Here is a 21464-nt window from a genome sequence, read left to right on the forward strand (position 1 = left end):
TCCTAGGGCTCAGGCTTGTATTAGGAAGGCCCCCGGTAACCACCCACCAGATGCCAGAGGAAATCTTCCTTACTTACCTTCACTGCTCTACCTGTCCATTCCCTCTCAAATGAGCTGAGACAAGGTGAGCAATTAAAAAAGGCTTCTATATATTTTAAAATGTTGATACCATAGAATTAATTATGAAAGGCTTTGCAACAAAAGGAAGGATAATAGAGAAATATATTCTCTCCTTTTCTGGAGCAAACTCAGCGATTATGTATAGGGCACGGAGAGAGGCTATAAACCTTTGCTGATCTCTTTCCATCGCTAGAGCTGTGAGGTGGAGTGAGGAGGAGGTCGGTTTTAAAATCAACATGCGACCAGTTAAAGAAAACAGTGTTTCTAAAACCTTTGTGCTAAGAGAGGAAATCCAGATGGATTCCCTTGAGTTCAGCAAAATCCTGAAATAGGGCTTTTTGGTTTAGGGAGACACCACATCCTCTTCAAACCCAGGCTCCAATACTTAGAGAGAGGGTTGGAGGAGAGAGAGAAAAATAGATCTCAGAGTTACTCCATCGTAACAAGATGGAAGGCAAGGGTACCTGGCACAGATACCAACAAGGTGATGCATTTGGTAGTGGCAAGACAAAAAAAAAAAAAAAAAAAGGGCTTTTTCTATTTTTCCAGTGAAATAAGGAGCAAGGTCATCACTGACAGTGAGGAGAGGGAAGGTCGCTTGAAGAGGACTGAGAAGAGAAATAGCTATCTTGCAGAGCAGGGGAGCGAACACGCTAGATAAACATGATACGATTGCCAGGCAGAGCTGAGGGCTTATGTATGCTTTGTGTTCACAAATTGAAAGTGGAGCCTATTAGCAGGATTGTGTTTTTCTTTTTTTTCCCCCAGTAATATTCAGCTGCTATGGTGCAGGCTTAGAGAAGGACAGTTTTTCCAGCATATATTACAGAAGGAGAGAAGGGCAAGAGAATAGCATATAAATAAAAGATGGATTTCGCGATGGATCACGGAATTTTAGTAGGTAAGAAAAGATGTTTTAGGAAAGATTCTGTAAACCAAACCTCAAGGGTTCCAATCCAGTTCTATTGACCTAGAACATCATGTTTATTCCTTTATGGCCATACTTCTCAAATTGAAAATACAAAAAATTATCGGGGACCTTGTCACAAATGCAGATTTTTGGACCATCCTCAGAAATTCTGGGACATAGAATTTTTTCTTTGTCATAAGTAGCAGATACTGATGCAGGGCTCTGTAGACCATTCTATGAAAGATACTGCATTACAGTTTTTTAGTTGAAAACATTTGAGAGTAGAATGTGGGAGAAGAGAGCTGGGTTACTCAGATAATTGTTTACACTTTCTATTCCACAGCCATGAAAAGCCGATGTTCCAAATATTGGGGTTCTTAACCAGATATTTTAATGAAAAGTAAGCCACTGTGAGGAGCGACATTGCAATAACTGAGGCCACACATTCAGTCAGTTTATTTTTCTACTTCCATTAGGTTCCTTGGACAGAGATAGAAGTATGATATTTAATTTTGAATCTGAAAAACCAGCTTAGCATGGCTTTACATCGGATGCATCAGTTTTCCAGAAAGCCAAAGAACTGTGTTCTGTTTGGGAAGAAAAAGATAAACATTCTAAGAGAAACAGTTTCTTAAATTTGTTGAATAACTAAATAAATCAAAGACATTTTACAAATGTATAGAATAAATTGAATTATATGAATGAAACCATTCAGTGTGAGGTTTATGTGACACGAGAAAGCATCAGGGAAATGAAAAGGCACTCATTTCCAAGAGAGAAAATAAAAGGTTATATATAACTCTGACGATCAAGATTTAAAAAACAAAACAAAACAAAAACCCTGTATCGGCTCTTTATTTATTCCTAATGCATTAACAGAGCTGCATCTGTCTGAAGACTTTGAGGAAGAATAGCCTGAAGAAATACGTCAGCAAAGCTCTGTTCGGTTTGTTTGTTTTTTAATTGCCCTCTTCTAATATTTTTTCCACTGATTTGTATTAGGCTTACAGTGCTTTGTTACTTTTGGTATTTAACATCGCACCAGGGCTGTGCCGTGTTTTGAACAATAACAATTTATTCAGTGCATTTCTAACTATTTACAATTATAATAATAACTATCATGGGTTGAGCACTTACTCCACATCCTGCATCATATGTCTAATAATAAACCTATGAGGTGGGTATTATTTACAAGTTATCATTCCCTCTCTCTCTCTAGATGGCCACTTCACAGACCCCTTTCTTCTCTGCATCTGCTCCCAACTCTGTCCTCTGCAGCCTACTGACGTAGAGTTGTCAACATTCTTGAGCATTTCTAAACCTAGAGCCAACAACAGCTTCAGCCTCTGCTGGTTCTTCCGTCATAGCGACAAAGATACTTAACCCCCAACTTGAAACTTAAAAGGGTGGCAGCTGTAAATGCTGGCCATTATAAACTTCTTTATGTCACACAAACATAATTATTTTCCTTAAAATATTTGGCTCTAATGAATAGTGGGTATTTTTCAAACTCTAGGAATTGCTGAAGGAAGGAAAAAAATATTAGGTCTTAAACCAATCGCCATTGCCATGAGTTACTTTGTAATTTGGGGTGCATTCTTTATCATTTAGGACCAAGAGGTGGTAAATATTTTTAATATTCAATATTCCCTTTACTGTTATTATTATTATTCAAACTTAACTTTCAATTATATAAGATGGCATAATTCACTTGAATATTCATCAATAAAACCACCACCTTGAGTTTTAAGGAAAATAATTGAAAAGGAAAATGTTTATGCAAGTGGAGAAACTCACTGCTTCATCTTGCTAATCCTTCTGCCGCCTCTCTTTTTTAAATATCCAATGGTCAAATTGACGTGGTTTCTTACATTTATGTAAAAAGGTACCGATTATGGTGAGGGGCGAATGGAAGTCGGAGCTAAAAGTTCCAGCGTTGGACTTACTTACCCTTGAAGCATTTGGGGATTTCAAAGGTGCCATCTATGCACTGAGCATCCTCAGTGTAGCTACACTTCTTTTCTTTATTTTTGCAGAAAAAAGAAACTTTTTGACCATGCAGCATTCCATTCTTAAATTTCTCTTGGATCTTTACTCTCTCTCCTTCATATATCACAGTAGCCTTCTTAACAGATATTTTACAAGATGCTGAAAGAGACAATATTTGTAGTCAAGACTTAGGAGTTCTGCTAGCGTTTCTTAAAGAGAATGAAGTATTTGAGCCAGTAGATGAGTACACCTGAAATAAACTGCTCAAGACAAGATTTCAAGACTGAACTTAATCACACCAGTATCATTGCTAACAGTTCTTTATCAATAGAACCATTAATCATGGATTCCAAGATGGCCTTTTCTTCCCCTACAGAAACCACACATGAAGGTCAGAGCAGAAGCTTCAGCAAAAAAGAACTTCTACCAGATATTGCCATTGCATATAAGCCTACGCTGGCCCACTCAGAATCCATTTACTGAGCTAGTGCTCCTACCCACCAGCCACTGTGATGACAACTCACAAATGTGTTCCTTTCTTTGAAAACTGCCTTCAGCCGTAAGTGAGCTACCACTCCCAGGAGGCGATCGAATCGACCCCCCACCCCCAGGGTCAGGAAAGGGAGCAACCTATAGCCAATGGCTGACTGACGTTGGAATACGAAATGCATGTCCCTTGCCTCTTAGTGGGATCGACTCTGGGGTAGAATTCATGGTCCGGAGCTCCCAGGGGCATGAAACTGAGGCTGGACTCTAGCTGAGCCCACATACTTGTTCAAAACTTAGTTGGATCAGCAGCATCAGCATCACCTGAGGACTTGGTAGAAATGCAAATTCTCAAGTCCTATCCAGATCTCCTTACTCAGAAACACATTCCAATGCATAGTGACGTTCAAAAACCAGTGTCCTACTTTATCCTACCTGCCTCATTCCCTTTCTCCTGAGACACTCACTTAATAAATCACCTGCACTGAATCTGTCTCAGGCTCTGCTTCTAGGGGACCCCAACCTACGACACTAGTCATATGTCATTTTGCCTGCTATACCTAATTTCCTTTTCAGCTTACACTGTCCAGCCCACGGCAAACCTGAGCAGAAATATAGTGTTAGGTTGTTGTTTTCTGCATGTACCCGACACTGACCAAATAAAGGATAGACATCCAACTCAAAAGGAATCAGTATCTCAGGGAAAAGATGCCAGCTAGTGATGAATCCTTTAGTTGAGAGGTCCTAATATAGAGTCGAGCCAGGTTCAAGGTGAGTAAGCAGAGAAACAGGGAGATTAGAGAGGCTACGCAGCCATGGAGATATGAAAAAAGTAGCAATTGTTCCTGACTTTCAACTCTTAAGTTTTAGGAGGACCAGCTGTGTTTCATTCCTTTTCCTCAATGTCCATCTGACTGCCTGTTGCCCATTCACTATAAGTCCCCTTTTCCTGGAACCACCTTGAATGCGTGGTTGTTTTTTGCAACAATGAGAAGTCTCAACTAGAACAAAGCAGAAATGAGTGCTCCTAGGCAAAGACTTAAAGGCAATTATAGAAAGCCTACACAAACTTCCACCATATTATCAACACTTAACAAAAATCTGTTTCTTTCATACAGTTTAATTTCAAACAAGCTTGCTAAGCATGAAGCTTCCCCATGCACATGTGAGTCCTAAGCCTAAAGTATTTCACATGTCAATAGCTGTGAAGCAAGTCTGAGCAGCAAGGAGGAAACGATTGGAACAAGAAAATGACAAATAAAGGTGATCCTTTGATTCAGAGACATTTTATACCATTTTATACCATATTTCATACCTTTACAGCTTGGCTGGGCAGACCAATTTCCATATTTGGTACATTCTACTTCTTCCGGGCCATCCAAGACAAACGTATCATGGCAACCAAACGTGGCTTTATCCTTGTAATAAAGTACTTCTTTTGCAGCATAGTTCACGAATCCATTGTCTGGTCTTGATGGGAAAGGGCATTTTACTTCTAAAAAGTTTGTTCAATAAGACATAGTATAAATAGCGGAATTTTCAATAGTTTTCAAAAATGGGAATTGCACTGTTGTAATTATTTTCTCTTATCCTCGCACTTACCTTTGCATTCTGGTAACTCAGTCCAATTTCCAGATGCTGTGCAGGTAACAGTATCGTTTCCGAACATGGCATAGTGTGGCAAACACTTAAACACTGCCCTGTTTCCATAAAGGGTTCTGTTCCCAGCCAATGACTTATAAGCACTGAGCTCTGCAAACTTAGGTGTGGGAGGGAGAGGGCAGGTCATAGCTGGAAAAAGAAAAATCTATCGTTTGTATGAAAATGGTGGAGTCTTTTAAATATATTCTTTCCAGAAAGGAAAAAAAAAATCTGAAGATTAACTTGAGAAAATGCAAAATGTGATCAGTTGCCAGAGTAAAAGCCATCAATTGTAGAAGCCAAATAAGAAAATACGATCTGAAAATCAAAGGTCCGAACCAGTCAAAAAACTAAAAAAATGAAGTAAATTTAAGTCTCACCGCTGCTAATTTTCCTTTTATAATAACACAATGGTTAGGTTTCCATAAAATTTTTGATCCAAATGCTACCTTGGAAGATGTTTCTGGAAGTCAGAATTGGTGGAGGACATTGCCGAAGGATCGTCCTGCAATTATCGCTGATGACAGCAATTTGGCGCAAAGTACTTGTGACATCTGTGTTCTGCTGCTAGTTCAGGTTTGTTTTTTCCTATCGAATACCTCCTCCTTTTGCAATCTGTACGTATAGAGCTTATACAAGGAGCTTTACACAGAGAAACGGTATAGATTGTCATCCCAACCTGACTAACATGGAGTTTCAACAAGTCCAGAGAAAGTTATACAAACTTAATGGAAGTCAGTGCAGACCAACCTGTGATTTAACTGGGATTGTCTAGAGCCTTGCAACTCAAAGTGTGATTCACAAACCAGCAGCATGAGCATTGCCCGGGAGCCTGTTAGAAATACAGAAGCTCAAACCGCATCCCAGAACCAAGAAGCAGACTCTGCATTTTAACAAGATGCCCAGGTGATTTGTGTGTACATTGAAGAATGAGATGCGCCCAGTCAGACTGAAGCTAAAGTAGTCTGTTTGTAACTAAAAAGAAAAAATGACTTTACTAAATAGATACAAATCTGCTTTAAAAGGGAAACTATTTATAGGACCCATGGTGATTTCTACTGCTGAGTAAAAAACTCTACTTAATTTATCCCCCCCTTTTTTTTTGTAGTTTAGATTTTTTAAACTATTGTTTATTTTAAATTGCTTTACTTTTCTACTTGCTTTTGCTAAGACAGACCTCACTGAAATGTTAAAAATCCATAACTATTATTGTAATGCCTGGGCCTCCTGGTCAAAGATTAGATTTACATAAATCACAAGTTCGGTAATATAAGGACGCCCCTCCCTATTTAAGTAAACTCCAGAGCTTACCCTGGCGGCTCAGCTGAGTGTCCCCTAAATAAATCATCAGTGACTTTTAGAGGAAACTCAATCAGCTTTTAGGATGCAGAGACTTTCGATGGGCTCTAAGTTTACCGTGATGGCGACCTTGCTTGTCTCCCTTATCACTACTAAGGCAGAGCTAAGTCTCCCTTAGCTTCGTAGCCTCACAGCTAAGAACAGGAGGTGGCACATATTAGGCCTTCAGTACATGTTTATTGAATACATGAATGAGTGAATGAATGAATGAGGTTCCAGAGTGGAAAGAAGGTGTTTGATCTCACTGTTTCCAAAAGTTCTTCTAGTCAATTGGTGGCGGCCCCTGGTAGACCAATGCCACACACATCCAAGCTCCTGCCCAAACATCATGGGAGTGTTAGAATGAATAAACCCAGAAACCACTGGCTCCATCAGGTGGAGGATACAAAACGTGTTCATGAGTAGCATGCTTCCCTTCTGTCTTTCCAAAGCAGTTGTTCCATCCTCCAGAGTAAGATGCTATCAGAACGAACACTCCCCCATAAAGGTGACCAATCATCTCACAGAGCTGAGACTGAAGCGTTTCTGGGGCATGGAATTTACAGTGCTAAAACCAGGCTAAAACCAACTGGTCACCTTCCCCATAACTGGGACCCACAGACTCACGGGCACAGACAGGAAGGTCTGGACTCCATTTTCCTTCCTCAGTGCACTTAGCAGAATTAGTTCCATTCAGATAAAACCTGCAAAAGGAAAATGTGATTCATCAAGCAGGAAAATAATCCATCGAGAGCATCTCAAATGTCTTCTCCTTTGTGCATTGCTTCAGATTAATACTATTGACCTCTTTCCCGTTTTATAATGTTGTTTTCCCGAGGAGCCTAACACTCATCTAAGGCTCATCAAGCCTTCCAATCTAATGCTCCAGGTGAATCGCTGAAGAATCAGGCGGGGCGGGGAGGGTTCCACTGGTGGTGGGTGTAGAAGCCAAACCCCCAAATCCCTCATTTCTAACCAGCTAGCTAAATTAACTGCTTCTTATATAAAGCAAAGAACCATTTTCTTTTCAGGATCACAAAAGTGAATCAAACCGAGTAATCTCTACTATTCATTTTCTGAGAGCCTAGTGACATGGATGTGTAAAAAGCAATGCAGTCTATTATTGGGATGATCACTTTGTAATTATATAAATGCCTGATCACTATGTTGTACACCTGAAACTAATGTAATGCTGTATGTCAACTGTAATTGAAAAAAAGATTTCAGATTTGAAAACAGAGAAACAAAAAAGCTATGCAGTCTTATTTCCATGGAAAATGGAACATTCCGTCCTTGAAGCTAATTTTTTCAATATTGTTTGTCATCAGAACCATCAGCAAATTACTGTTTCAGATGAAAGAACTGCATTTCTTTTTCACACATAGTATTTCTTAATCTCCAATCCCAAACAAGGATCCTCAGTAAAATTTTGCCCTAATCTACAACTAACATGCTATTACAATGTCACCGGTGGCATCTTTTTCTGATAAGGCAGATGAGCTATATTACCGACTACAAGTGCTTTCTTCCTGGGGATGTTGTGCTGCATTAGGTGATTTAAGAGAACTCTGTTTTACATTATCATACTCCCAACCTTCTCCATAAAATTCTCTTCTAGGGAATACCAGGTCAGTCTATCAAATTAGCCTCATAACTAAAGCCCAAATCTAATTCCTAAAGTATTTTAACCCTCAAGCCAAGATTTCGTCCGGAGATTATAAGGAATCGTCATCTAGTTTCAATCACTTCAATGTACATCCTCAGATACGTAACTAATCAGGAGCAGAAAAATTAAATATATTTCACTAGTTGTCATAATCTCTACCCTCTACCCCACCCCCTCGACACCACTGCACATTCATATTCAGTGATTTGTATTCAACGAGTCCAGTGTAAAGGCTAGAAATAAAATATGGGCCAGTCGTGATGTTTAGCTTGAGGGCACAGCTACTCAGTTACCCATCCTTACCCAGCATTACATGAAAAACTGATCGTGTTGGGATATTCAAAACTTGTATAGCGTACAGCTCCGTTTTCTAAGATTCCGGCAAAAGGACATACTCTGGCTGTGATTTAAAGATAAAAAGGTAAATATCTATTTATAGAATTTTCTATTAAAATAAAAAATATATAAACTCATTTCTATTTTTCGATCCGATAACTTTATTGGTAACCATTCTGAGAAAATAACTAAAGTCAAATGATATGTGCACTAAGGTGGTGATTACACTGTTACCTGTAAGAATAAGAATGGAACAGTCTAAATGTTCACTATCAGGGCATTATTTTAATTAATGATGGTAAGTCAACAGTTGAACTATAATGCAGCCAATAAAATATCGATTATGAAAACCATAGCGACATAGTCAATGTTTCTGATATGCTGATAAAAATAGAAAAAACACAAAATGGTATCTGCTCTGTGCAATAATGCAAAAATATACGCATGGAAAATAACTGAAAAAATGAAATAGTGTTCCAGAGTTATGGCTGATTAAAAGAAAAAAATTCTCTAATGATATTAAAAAAAACCACTAATGATAATGGTTTTTCATTAAAAATTATGTGTGGTCAATTTTAATCAAAAAGTATATTAAAATCACTTATATGAACATATGTAATTTTCACAATGGTCGTCTCCAAATGACCAAAATAACCAGAGCCCAGATAGGTCCATATAGTTATTTTTAGTGCTTAACTTCTACATAAAATTGCTAGAAATCCCATCTGGTCAATTATTCAGTATTCGAGTGTCAAAAATTATGCCAGCATGATCATCACAGAACTATGTGAATGAATAAAAGCAACCATCTACTGTCACCTCACACCTGTTAGAATGGCTATTATCAGCAAGACAAGTAACAACAAGTGCTAGAGAAGATGTGAAGGAAATGGAACCCTCATACACTGCTGATGGGAATGTAAATGGATACAGACACTATGGAAAACAGTATGGGGCTTCCTCAAAAAAATTAAGAATAGAGTTACCATATGACACAGCAATCCCTCTTCTGGGTATCTACCCCCAACATTTGAAAACATTTGTTCATAAAGATATATGTATCTCTATGTTCATTGCGGGATTATTCATAGTGGCCAAACAATGGAAATAACCAAAGAGTCCTACTGTTGATGATTGGATAAAGATGTACTACATATGTACAAAGGAATATTACTCAGCCATAAGAAAAGATGAAATTCTACCTTTTGTGACAACACGAATGGATCTTAAGATTATTATGCTAAGTGAAATAAGTCAGATGAAAAAAGTTGAGAACCATATGATTTCACTCATATATGAAATATAATACTGAAAGCAACAAATCAACAAGACAAATAAAAACTCAGACACAGACAAAGGTTTAGTGTTCACCAGAGGCAAAGTGGATCAAAAATATGGTGAAGGAAGGAGATTTGACTTTGGGTGGTAAACACACAATGCAATATAAAGATGATGTATTATAGAATTGTATACATGAAACCTACATAATTTTATTAACCAATGTCATCCCAATAAATTTAACTAAAATATCAACCATCTACTATAAATCAATAGAGATCTATATGTATATAATCTGTATTATATTATTAATTTAATATAATATATATTATGTCTATTTTATTATAAATATAACATATAACATAGACATAATTTAAACAAAATGTTGCTTTTTCAGTAACTATTCTGCTCTCATCTTGAGGCAAAGTCCCAAAATATGATGATTCCTCGTGTTTTATTTTTTTCATGCGTCTGCTTAAATTTCAGAGGATGTTTTCACTTCTATAGTGTTTTCATCTCCCTTTATCGTACCAGGTCTCTTTTTCACATCTCCCCTATTTCCAGGCCAAGCTCATCTCTTCCTCTTTAAATAATACCTACTGCCCTTCGTGTCCTCCTCCATGGAGAAGCCCCCACACCCTCTCATTTCTTCGCAGCCCTGCACTCTGTAGCTTGCTGGCCCGCCGCACCCTGTGTTATCCCCCCAAAATGTGCAGAATCCAAATGAGGGGAGAGAATGTGTGAGAGGGTGCTGGTGCTGACTTACGTCTACATCTCAGCGTGTTAATGGGCCAAAGTCCTGTGAAAGGGCAGGTAAATCGTCTCATGTTTCCATGGGACACATAGCCCGGCTGGCAGGTGTACACTATCTGGTCCCCTGGCTCATAGGATGTTTTTAAGGGAGAAACGATGGCAAATGGTAAATCATCCGGCTTGGGACAGGCTGAAATAGAGCAGAAAGCAGTTGGTTAAGAAATCTATGTTTGCATTTTTAAGTTCAGCTAGCACAGCAATGAAAACTATTTAATGCTGCCAATAATAACTATAACAAGTCCTGTGCCAAATACTTCATATGTACCATATCTCTACTACTCTCCTCAACAACCCACTGAAGAGTACTATCATTATCCCCATTTTACAGGTGAGTACGCTGAAGCTTAAATTGGTTCTCTTATGGAGAAACTTTAAACGTGGCAATATTAAAGAATAAGTATCAATCCAGTCTCTCTAGCATCCATTCTAAAGAGAATCTAAGTTGTTATTAGTGACCCCTTGCATATACTAGGGTGTTGGATATATCAATTATTTTTGCAAAAGCAAAGAGTACTTACTCCGTCCTGCAAGAGCCACATGGTAGAAAAAACTGGAGAATAAGATGAGCAGTGGAGAAATCATTGTGGCTGATTCTCACCGGCACCACCAAAGTGGCTTTCCTCTACCAAAAAGAGAGATGCAGATATAAAAGTGCTTAAATATTAACTATTTTTTTTTGTGTACTTTCATCTCTGTAAATAGAAGATAAAGTATCACGATTTGAGGCCTATGTTCTTTAATCATTTACTTTTCACTTCTGTGGGTCTGTTGTGAAATCTTTGCTAGACGGTTTCTGTCTTCATGACATATGTGTTAAAGGCACAAAACAGTTGCTGACTGCCTCTGATAGAATGCTGGGGATTCCTGGATTACTGGGTCTCCAGTCCAGACCTCTCATTCTCCATCCTGTATTTTGTGGATGTAGTGGCTGGATCACCAAAACACGGAGGTGCCTGCTCCAGCCCCTGCCTTGGCATATAAACTTAGAACCATCTCTTTCCAGGTGCCAGTCTCCACACCTCTAAAATGGTATTACAGTTTCCTGATGTATGATTCTAAAGAACATCTTCATGGAGGCATCTCAGACTAAAATGCCTAAAAACTGAGTGCATCATCTTCTCTCACATAATGATTATTTCTTCCGGATTCTTCCTTTACCTGCAGCTAATTAACAAGATCCTCCTCGTAGCTCTGGTTATAATCTTAGAGCTATCCTTGAATCCTCAATCTGCTCACATCAAATCAACACAAAGCCCTGCTCATCTACCCTTAGTACTTCTTAGCTCTGTCTAAACAGATTTCTAGATCTGTTTTAGGGATTGGAAAGTTGATTGGGACTCAAAGAAGAAAAGGAGCTGAGCAGGAGGAGAGAGGGGCCCAGGCTGATGATGTTGCTTGGGAAGGTTGAAAGGGAACCATTAATGATTCCACAGTTCTCTCATTTCAAATGGACAATGGCCAGACAATTTATAAAAAATGAACTCTGGACCACGACCTCTGTAGCAATCAATCCAGAAAGCCAAATCACAACCTCTGTAGCAATCGGCCCAACTTAGGACCAACCAGAAAAAAACCACACATGTTCTAACCAATCACGTAGGATGCCAGGCTTCTATTTAGTCCACCTTCATCTTCCTGGTACCAATGAGCGCCAACCAGGGCATACTTGAAACTCTCTCCTTTTGTCTACAGTCAAAATTTTCCACCTCCTCTACCTGACTTTGACTCTCCACCAAACACAAATGATGATGGGCGACTCCCCAGCTATAGCAATCTCTGAGTACACAGACTTTGCTTGTTCTCTTTGGGGTGGTCCTGGTCTATAGCCACAGGTCTAAAGTTCCTCAAGACGACATCAGTTTAAGAAATGTTCTTGTCAAACAGTGATTCTTAAACTATGCTTCTAAAGAACACTGTGTTCCATGATAAGAAAAGTGTACTGCCGCTAATATAAAATAATGGTGGTCCTTCCCCTTCTGTAATTCAGTTACGATCTTCACACACATATACACACACTCTCCACTTTCTCCTTTTAAGGGGAAGGATTCTTGTTTGCTTGATTACTCCCAGGCTCGGCTTTATCGTGGAGAAGAGAGATACTAATGAAAAGAGGCCAAGTTGTTCTGTATAAAAAAGCTCGGCAGTCGATGGAGAAAGACAGAGAAACCAGACAGGCTGAGCGTCAGGAAAAGAAACACTGAGAAGTTTGAAACTGAGAACATTTGTGGCAACCATTGAGGAGTGCATGATAGACATTGAGACGGGCAGCAATGGGGAGAGGGATTCTTAATGATTCTTGCTGATGGATGTACTCCCTCTCACAAGGGAACTTTCCAGAGGGGTGGAAATGTTCTATATTTTATTTCAGGTGGTTGTTACTTGGGTACATACAATTGTCAAAACTCATCTAAAACTAAACGTTTAAGATCTGTGCATTTTATTATATGTTAATTATACCTCATTGCCACCAGCTCTAATTTACCGGCTACTGAACTTTGGAAATTGTTGCAAAGACAAAGTAACGGGGAAATGAAGAGACAACTAAATCAAATGTAGTGTGACAGCTTTTTGTTTGATTGTTTGGGGCTAGTGAAATTTTCCTTTGTATAATTGAATACAAAGATAATCGATGGTAAAACACACAATTAATAAATTGTAATTATTATTAGTCTTGAATGCTTTGCCACTTGTACATGTAAGATGTTCCCAGAGCTCTTGTAAAAACACACATAGGTTTAATGAAAAGTCTTTATGATGAACCTTAAGATGAGATGCGGCCGTTCACCTTCCAGTCTGTGATTTATTGTTTCGTGTAACTTTGGCACCACGTGGTTGGCCTGGAGCCTGTCTACCTTCCCCTCCATATAGTTCAACTCACACTCCAATAACTAACTCATGATAATAACCAAGGAGCTGGCTGATAATCAACATTAAATGACATTTTAAAGACGCATTTAAACTCACCACTGAAGTTTAGTTTGGCAGAACAAATGGAAAAATCATTACGAAAAATATCCAAGGAATTTTGGCAAACCAAGTGGACGTTTTGTATTGTTGGGTTTATACTCACTACTAAAGATTAGCCAACTCTTGGATTTAATATTGCACATAATATATTATGTTTTGTGACTCATGAATTGGAATACATAGATGCATAGATACTTAAGTTATAAGAATACATGACAATATTTGTTTTATATGAAACAAAGGACCTTGCACTTAAAACTTTTATATCCTTTTTTATAGACTTTATATCCTCTCCTACTTTAATTTGTAAATTAAACTATAGAGACCTAGACACAGAGTCCAAGGTTTTGTATTCCTGAAATCACATTGCATCACAAGTCCAAAAACTTTATTTACTTCACAAGCAGAGACTTTAACCACAACATTAAACATTTAGCAACAGTTCGAATCTTTTTAAATTCAGTGTTGTCTTTTTCTGGGTTGGGATTCTAGCCAATATCCGCCAACAAGCTCAGCTCCCCATGGAAAGATGCAAGTTCTTTTGCTCAATGAGAGCAAAATCTATCAGGAACTATGGACACATTTACCGAGGTAATGAGGGAATATGTCACAAGGCTTAGTGGGCATGATAAGATGTGTCTAGAAATGTATAGTCAGGCTAAGCACTGACACATTTTTGTGTGAAATCTAGGGTCCCATCCATATAAATACCTTCTGCCTTGAAGAAACTCATATCTCTGTGTACTGAAATTTCTATTTATTTAGAGCAGTTAGTCTTCACCTTCACATTTGAATCTCATAGACTATTTTTTAAAAAATAGAAAATTTGAAGCACAATTTTGGGGGTAAGGCCCAGGCATTGGTAATTTTTTCAAGTGCCCAGGTAATTATGATTGCAGTGAAGGCTAAGACTCACTGATTCAGCATGTCAAGGTTTACCTAAGTCAAGTTCAACTGATAGGGTTGCACCACATACATTTTCTCTCTTGCCAAAGTGAGACGACTTTCTATACTTTCTATATTGCACAACTTCTTGATCGTTTGTGAATTACCTCCTGGGTTCCACGAATTCATTCATTCTTTTACAAGTGTTGACTAAGCCTTTACCGAGCTGTAGCTCTGTAGTTGATATTAGCTTTTCACAAGTAAACAAGACCTGACCGTTATCTGTAAGGAGCTTACAGTTTACTAAGACCGAGATCCAATGCTCTAAATGAAATTACAGAAGCAAGTGTAAGGTGCTCATTCTTCTCAGAAGCGTCTGCAGAAACTTCACAGAGGACATTTCATTTGGATTGTGTCTCAGAGAACGTTAACGGTTCAGAGAGAGGGAGGTGAGGGTGGGGAGGTGATGATAAGGATGAGAATATTCCAGATAGTTGTCAAAGCAGAGGAACCATAAAACAGCGTGATGTATTCCCAACAGCTGAAAACAGTTGCATGCAGCTGGGACAGACTATTTCAGGTGAGAAATAGTGGGAAATAAAGCCAAAGAGGAGGTAGGATCGGGATGACAAAAATCCTTTTATGACACGTTTAGGAGTTTGAAGGCAGCGAAAGGGAGGAACAAAATCAGGTTTGTGCTTTGGAAAGAGATGAACAGCAGCGTGGAAGACAGATCGGGGGTGAGGGGGTAGTGTGGGAGGGAGAAGTGGAGTGAAAATAAGAAAAACTTCAGTACATCCCAAACTCAACTCACCTTCCATTCTCACATTTTAAAGCAGCCTGGCGTGCTGTGGTGTCAGTTATGCAATGAGCAGTACACAATCGGCCACGATGAATCGGAACAGGTGCTGCTCTCCTGAACCGTGCATTGGAGGGAAAGATTTTATTTCCAAAGTCATGAATAAAAGATGCCAGGACAGTGGAGTCCTAGCAAAGGGATAATAATATATAACTCAGAGGGGATTTTGCTGGGCAGATAGACCAACTGAGATATTCAGATTCAAAGCTGGATTTGGAGAAAAGTGCCGTAGTCATGATACAGAATCTACGGAGATAGATGTGGACCAAATAGAAAAATATAGCATAGTATCTGGTTCTTCAGAGAATGACTCCACCAGGGGAAGGGGACAGGCCCGGCACCATGGAGAGAGTGCAGTGTCTGAGTGAAGGACAGAGGTTTTAATCACGGCACACTTGAGTTTGAGTCCTGACTGCCTCTTACTATAAGCTGTGGCATCTGGAACAAGTAACATTCTCTGGTCAAGTTTTCCACTCTAAAATGGAAGTGAAAATAAAACCTACTTCAAATGCTCATTGTCAGGATTAAATCAGAATGCATGCAGAGTACCAACAAAGTGCCTGGCTAATACTGAGTACTTGATGAAATTTAGCTCTTATTAACATTCTTACAATTAGTATCAATGACTCAGATTTCTTACACCAAAGTACTGGAAATTCCTACGCAAAAGCATACAATAATAGATTTCAATGAGCTTCGGTGAATTAGTGCTCATGACTAGAAAACGTGAAAGAACAAAAGACAAAGAAAGAGTTACCTTCCATACACCACTACAGAATGGTAGTTGTAGTTTCTAGGTGGTAGAATATGGGTATTTTACTTTTTCCCTTTTTTAATATATCATATTTCTGTTTTATTGTGTTTGCTGATTTTTAAAATCTTATCAGTAGAGAAGACAGAAAATCTATTTCCTCATTTTGGGAAAATACAAGATTTCCTGTATGGAAATCTACGAACACAAAAGTATGGTATGTAATTCACACATGTGAAATGAGCCTTCTCTGCAGCTGCTTACCTGGCCTATCTAAGTCCCCATGGGCAACACAATCATAGGACTCCCATGCTCTGGGAACTCATTTTTGTGTAGATAACACTATAGATGTTTTCCCCAAGACTCATCATGTCACCCAAGTAACATCTACTGATCACCAGAAAGCACAGCGAGTTCCTCCAAGTCAGCCCCTCAGCTGGCTCCAGCTCCCCAGCCCTCTATCTAGTTCTGGTGTGTGGGTCTGGTGTCAGGTCCCAACTCTCTCCCTCTCCTTGCTTCATGTGAAATCCCAAGTTAGGTCAAGTTTGGGACAAAAAGGTCACGATGCACTGGGAAATTTACACAGTTGTCATACACTATTTAGAAAACCATGGTAAAAAAAAAAAAAATCCACAGAAAAGACAGTACGACCTCATCACGAGATACTAAAAAGGAATGAGGCTTAACAGATGACGGCCTGAGAATAAAATGCTGAAAATATGCTCACTAATGATCTGATGTAGAAGAAAATGAGGAGGAAGCCAGAGAAACGAATGTGACTCCCCAAGAGCTCAGATATAAAAAGACGATGCTGAGCGGGGAAAGGGATGGGAGAAGGGAATGAATTCAAATGCAGCATAAGCCGAGTTTGCAAAATGTCAGGAACTCAGCTAACTAAACTAATTCCAGGATGAGATGAAGATTTTTAAAGATGTAAAGACAACAAAGAATGGGAGTAAGAATAGGAAGGGGAGGAAGAGGTATTCTACGTCATCAGGAAGATGGTGCATACACGTGAGAATTACATGCTTATTCTACTCATTATCAAAGTAATAGATCATTCTAATCAATCTGAAAAAAATATGAAACATTAAAAAATCCTATACTATCACCACACAGAGTTACACCTTTTTGGCATTTTTACATATCAAAATCAAAATCAGGATCATATTCAGTATACTATTTTGTTTTTTATTTTCATATCATAAGCACTTATGCAGATTGTGATCTATTTTTTAAAGGCATGCTTTTTAACCTATATTTTAACCATCTCCCTACTTTTAAACATTGAAGAGGTATCTTTCACCATTAGGGATAACGTCCAATTAATATCTTTTATAAAATCTTTGAATAAATTATTTCCTTAAGAGTTTATTTCCAGATGTGGAATTACCTGGACAAAGGGGAAATCATTTTTAAGGCTCCTGATACATATTGCTAGGCCACCATCAAGAAAGGTTAGCCAATTTACGTTCCCACTGTAAAATCTTTGAAGGTTCTAAACATAATGTAATGTTAAAAAAAAAAGACAGAGCTCAATTACGTAAATTTCAGTCTTCTTCTGTCTTATCTACCAAAGAAAATTACACTCACATTGAAAAAGGTAAAACGGACATTACAAAGACAGAATTGAACCTCCTCTAGAAAAGAATGTAAGAAACTAGCTGTCCAAAATGTATTTTAGGGCTATAAATCCGAGAAAATACACCCCAAGTTGCAAGAACTTGTAATTCTGACCTCAACATCACTGTCATCAATCTTTAAATATAGGATCGTAAGGAAGATGATCTAATAATATGAACATATTGTTTAAAAAAACATGTAAAACATTGTGATATTGTAAATAATACTACAGAAAAATGTTGGACGTTAACGGGCCAAAATATTAAGAGTATTTCAGTTTGGAGATTTTTTTCTTTCTGTTTTTCTTTTTTAATTTCCAAATTGTATGTAATATGTTTGTATCATTTTACAGTGGGAGAAAAATGCATTTTTAAAACGATAAGCAAAAGATATGCCTGAAAACAGGAGAAAAGCCACAGATTATGAAAACTAAGCATCATTTAAGTTTAACAGAAATCCACAGCCCAAAGTACGACTTGTTAAACAGGATGGTTTATGTGCACTTGGATCAAGGTGAGACGATCATTAAAAAACAATATGGGCTCTCTTTAAACAGGTTAGAACAAATTGTGTCCAATTCTGTCCTTGACAGAGTTATTAGATTAGAAAATACATGCTTTTCCATTTAAGCCAAGCATTTAATGACTTATCTTTTGATAGTATCCTTGGGAATATGAGATGCTGAAATGTAGACTGTACTACAGTACTATGAGTTGATTTAGTAGTTGCTTGTACAAACTGTATTCAAAAAATTCTGCTCAGTAGCTATAATGTGAAACAAACGAATCCCACAAGGTTTCATTAGCTCTAATAGGTCTAGATTATATGAAAGTAAAGGAGAGCTTGGAGAATAATTCACTATTTTTAAGAGAGTAAAAGACATATACGTCTCCCATGAATATGACCTATTGTTTTTCTTTTTAATTTAATCTTTAAATTTGAAGTGAGTATGGATACCCAACAATATTGAGTTATATAGACTCTTCGAGAAGATCATGGATTTTAAGAAACATTCTTAAAGCATCTCATTATATGAACACGTAGAAATATATCAAATTATAGACGACTTCTCTTGTCTCCTAGGGCAAAATAAATCCAACTGATTATTTAAGATGCCAGTGCTGTTTATGAGTTTCCCTTTGTTTTTACATGTTCTTATATTAGTTTTCTTCAGTATAGCATGCCCCCCTTCATGACCCTGCTCCAAAAATCTCTGTATTTCCCTACCAAGCTACTTGCAGTATGTATATAATATACTCCTGTATTCATTCAGTCCATTATTTTAAAAGCTGATATTTTAGAAAAAGTTCAAGAGGAGAGCTATAGAATTATGTCTCCAGTCTTATTCTATTCGATATTTTCAACAGTTGGGATGGATAATATAATAAATAACAATAATAATAATAATAACAACAACTACAAATTTTTCACTGTTGCCCTGCCAAAACAATGCAGTTGATCACAAAAAGCTCAATACATCAGACAGAAACTACGGGATAAATGTCACAAGAACAATGTAAACCTCGGCACACAGGTAGATTAAGCAGTGGATGGAGCAGTTTTAGCTCGAAGAAGTTCCAGACGTTTCTGTTGATTACAAGTGTAGCCTGGCCTAGTTGTAAGATGGCTGAAATTTAATCGAATTAGGATGCGCTCAAAGTCATAGTCAGTCTTGGCACAATTGCTCCTTTGTATTATGCAAGTCTCACCAAACTCTGGCAATTCTGAAGGAGTACATTGAAAAGCCAGACCTCTCTGAAAGACAATGAAAAGTCATTCAAAGAATTATAGATGTTTACCCTAGAGAAGACTTAGAATGCTGTCTCCAAGAAAGAAAGAAAGAAAGAAAGAAAGAAAGAAAGAAAGAAAGAAAGAAAGGAAGGAAGGAAGGAAGGAAGGAAGGAAGGAAGGAAGGAAGGAAGGAAGGAAGGAAGGAAGGAAGGAAGGAAGGAAGGAAGGAAAAAAAGAAGACAAAAGGCACAAAAAAGGGAAAGGGGAAGAAAGCTGTCTTCAAATATTTCAAGGACCATCATGTAGAAGTTTTAAACTTGTTTTGATTTGTTCCTGCAGGCGGAACTTAGATTAATGAGTAGTATTTATAGGAAAGAAGGATTCAGTGTATGAAAATTATTAATAAAGATTTTCAGCAATGGAATGGGTTTCTTCAAGAAGTAATGAGTGTCCTAACATTGGCAACATCGAGGTCCCAGGGCCTTGGAGTTCAGCTGAGTGATCATCTCAAAAAACAGACCAGGCTGCTCTCCCACTTAGATACTCCATGGCTCCCCATTAAAATTAGAGCAAAATGCAGATGTCTCCCTGTGGTCTCCAGGGCCTCACCCCTGCGGAGCTGCACCCTCAGCATTCTCACCCTTCCAGCTTTTGTCCATTTACCCATTTATTCTATGACTATTCTTTAAGGGTGACTGTGTACCAGAACAGCTGTGAACGAAGCAGACGAAAATCTCTGCTTTGAAGTTGCTGACATTCTAGTGGGAAAAGAAAGACCAAAAATAATGATAACGAATAACTAGATGAAGTGTCAAGTGGTTAAGTGCTATGAGGAAAAATAAACACGGTAAAAGGAAGGGTGAGCGATGAAAGGAAGTGCTTTTTTAAATAGGGCAATCAGGGCAGGCTTCTCTGAGGAGGTCATATTAGAGCAGAGACCTGAAGGAAGAGAAGGAGTGAGCCCCACGGAGCCCTGAGGAAGCATCAAGGACAAAGCCCCAGTCCTGGCTGGTGATGGGCATGTCCAAGGAAGAGGCCAGTGAGGCTGGAGGGGAATGAGCAAGAAGTGAGTGAGGTCGGAGGGAGAGAGGGAGCAGACGGGTGAGAAGAACAGATCTTGTGCTATGTTGGCCATGGTCAAGTGTGAATTTCACTGAGCAATATGACATGGGAAGCCCCCCAGAAGGTTCAGTGATGTGACATAATCCAAATAATATTTCAAAAGGATCTTTCTGGTGACTATGGAGAATATTCTTCAGATGAACACAGGGAGAATCAGGAAGATTAATAGGTTGGGTTATCTAGAAGCAGTCGCTGATACAGAATTTGGAGGGCAAGGGTTTACTAAGGACAGAAACCAACACTTGTGAAGGAAGGGAGGGAAGCAAGGTTGGCAGAGAAAGAAGTTCAACTGACATGCAAACTTGGCAGCTATTGCCTGTCAAAGTATCCGGAAATGGCTAGGCCCTTATATCTCCTTCTTGCTCCGTTAATGGATGCAGGTTGCCCAGGCAGGGTGTGACTTCAGACAAGGCAACTCTACAGCTGAGGCAGACCCCAAAGTAACTGACAAAGGGAGGCTGTGTGCCGGCCACACTCCTCATGAGATGGGCAGCAAGTCCATCCCTGAAGGAAGATTTTGATGCTGCATCTTCGTGACTGCCATGGAGGTGGATGCAGAGACCACTAGGGTCCATCCCTTATTCATTTTGGTCTAAGAACATCCTCAGGTTTTATCAGAACCCATGGCTGCCCAGCTGGATGGTATACACTTCCAGATTCCCTTGCAGCTAGGCATGGCCATGTGACCACATCCTGACCAATAAGATATGAACGGAATTGATACGCTCGAGGTTGCATCCTAGGCTAGGAAGCAGCCCTTCTCCCACACACACACTCTCTCACTCTTTTTCCCTCCTTTGCTGTGGGCTAGAAGAGAAGGAGCCTGCTTCAAAAATGAAGAAAAGAACAATACCTTAAAGAATGCTGGAGACACGAGATAGGAAGAGCCTGGTTCCCTGGACCACCTCACAGCATGAAGCCCTCAACCTCTTGTCTAGAGAGAAATAGC

General features: G+C 38.8%; 1 protein-coding gene across 2 annotated transcripts in view; it reads right to left on the bottom strand.

Moving 5' to 3' along the window:
* Positions 1-1453: 1453 nt before the first annotated feature.
* APOH (apolipoprotein H) overlaps positions 1454-21464 on the bottom strand; it is a 45367-nt gene continuing 25356 nt past the window's right edge. For both annotated transcript variants that reach the window (XM_011368502.2, XM_023535631.1), the window contains exons 4-11: positions 11096-11199; positions 10531-10707; positions 8454-8550; positions 7112-7188; positions 5108-5296; positions 4821-5000; positions 2981-3178; positions 1454-1617 (exon numbers count right to left, since the gene is read on the bottom strand). In XM_011368502.2, the coding sequence (XP_011366804.1) occupies positions 1562-1617; positions 2981-3178; positions 4821-5000; positions 5108-5296; positions 7112-7188; positions 8454-8550; positions 10531-10707; positions 11096-11159 (1038 nt within the window). In that variant the 5' untranslated portion in view covers positions 11160-11199 and the 3' untranslated portion in view covers positions 1454-1561. The remainder of the gene's footprint in view (positions 1618-2980; positions 3179-4820; positions 5001-5107; positions 5297-7111; positions 7189-8453; positions 8551-10530; positions 10708-11095; positions 11200-21464) is intronic.

This window comes from Pteropus vampyrus, unplaced genomic scaffold, assembly GCF_000151845.1.
Source record: "Pteropus vampyrus isolate Shadow unplaced genomic scaffold, Pvam_2.0 Scaffold143, whole genome shotgun sequence".
Classification (NCBI taxonomy): Eukaryota; Metazoa; Chordata; class Mammalia; order Chiroptera; family Pteropodidae; genus Pteropus; species Pteropus vampyrus.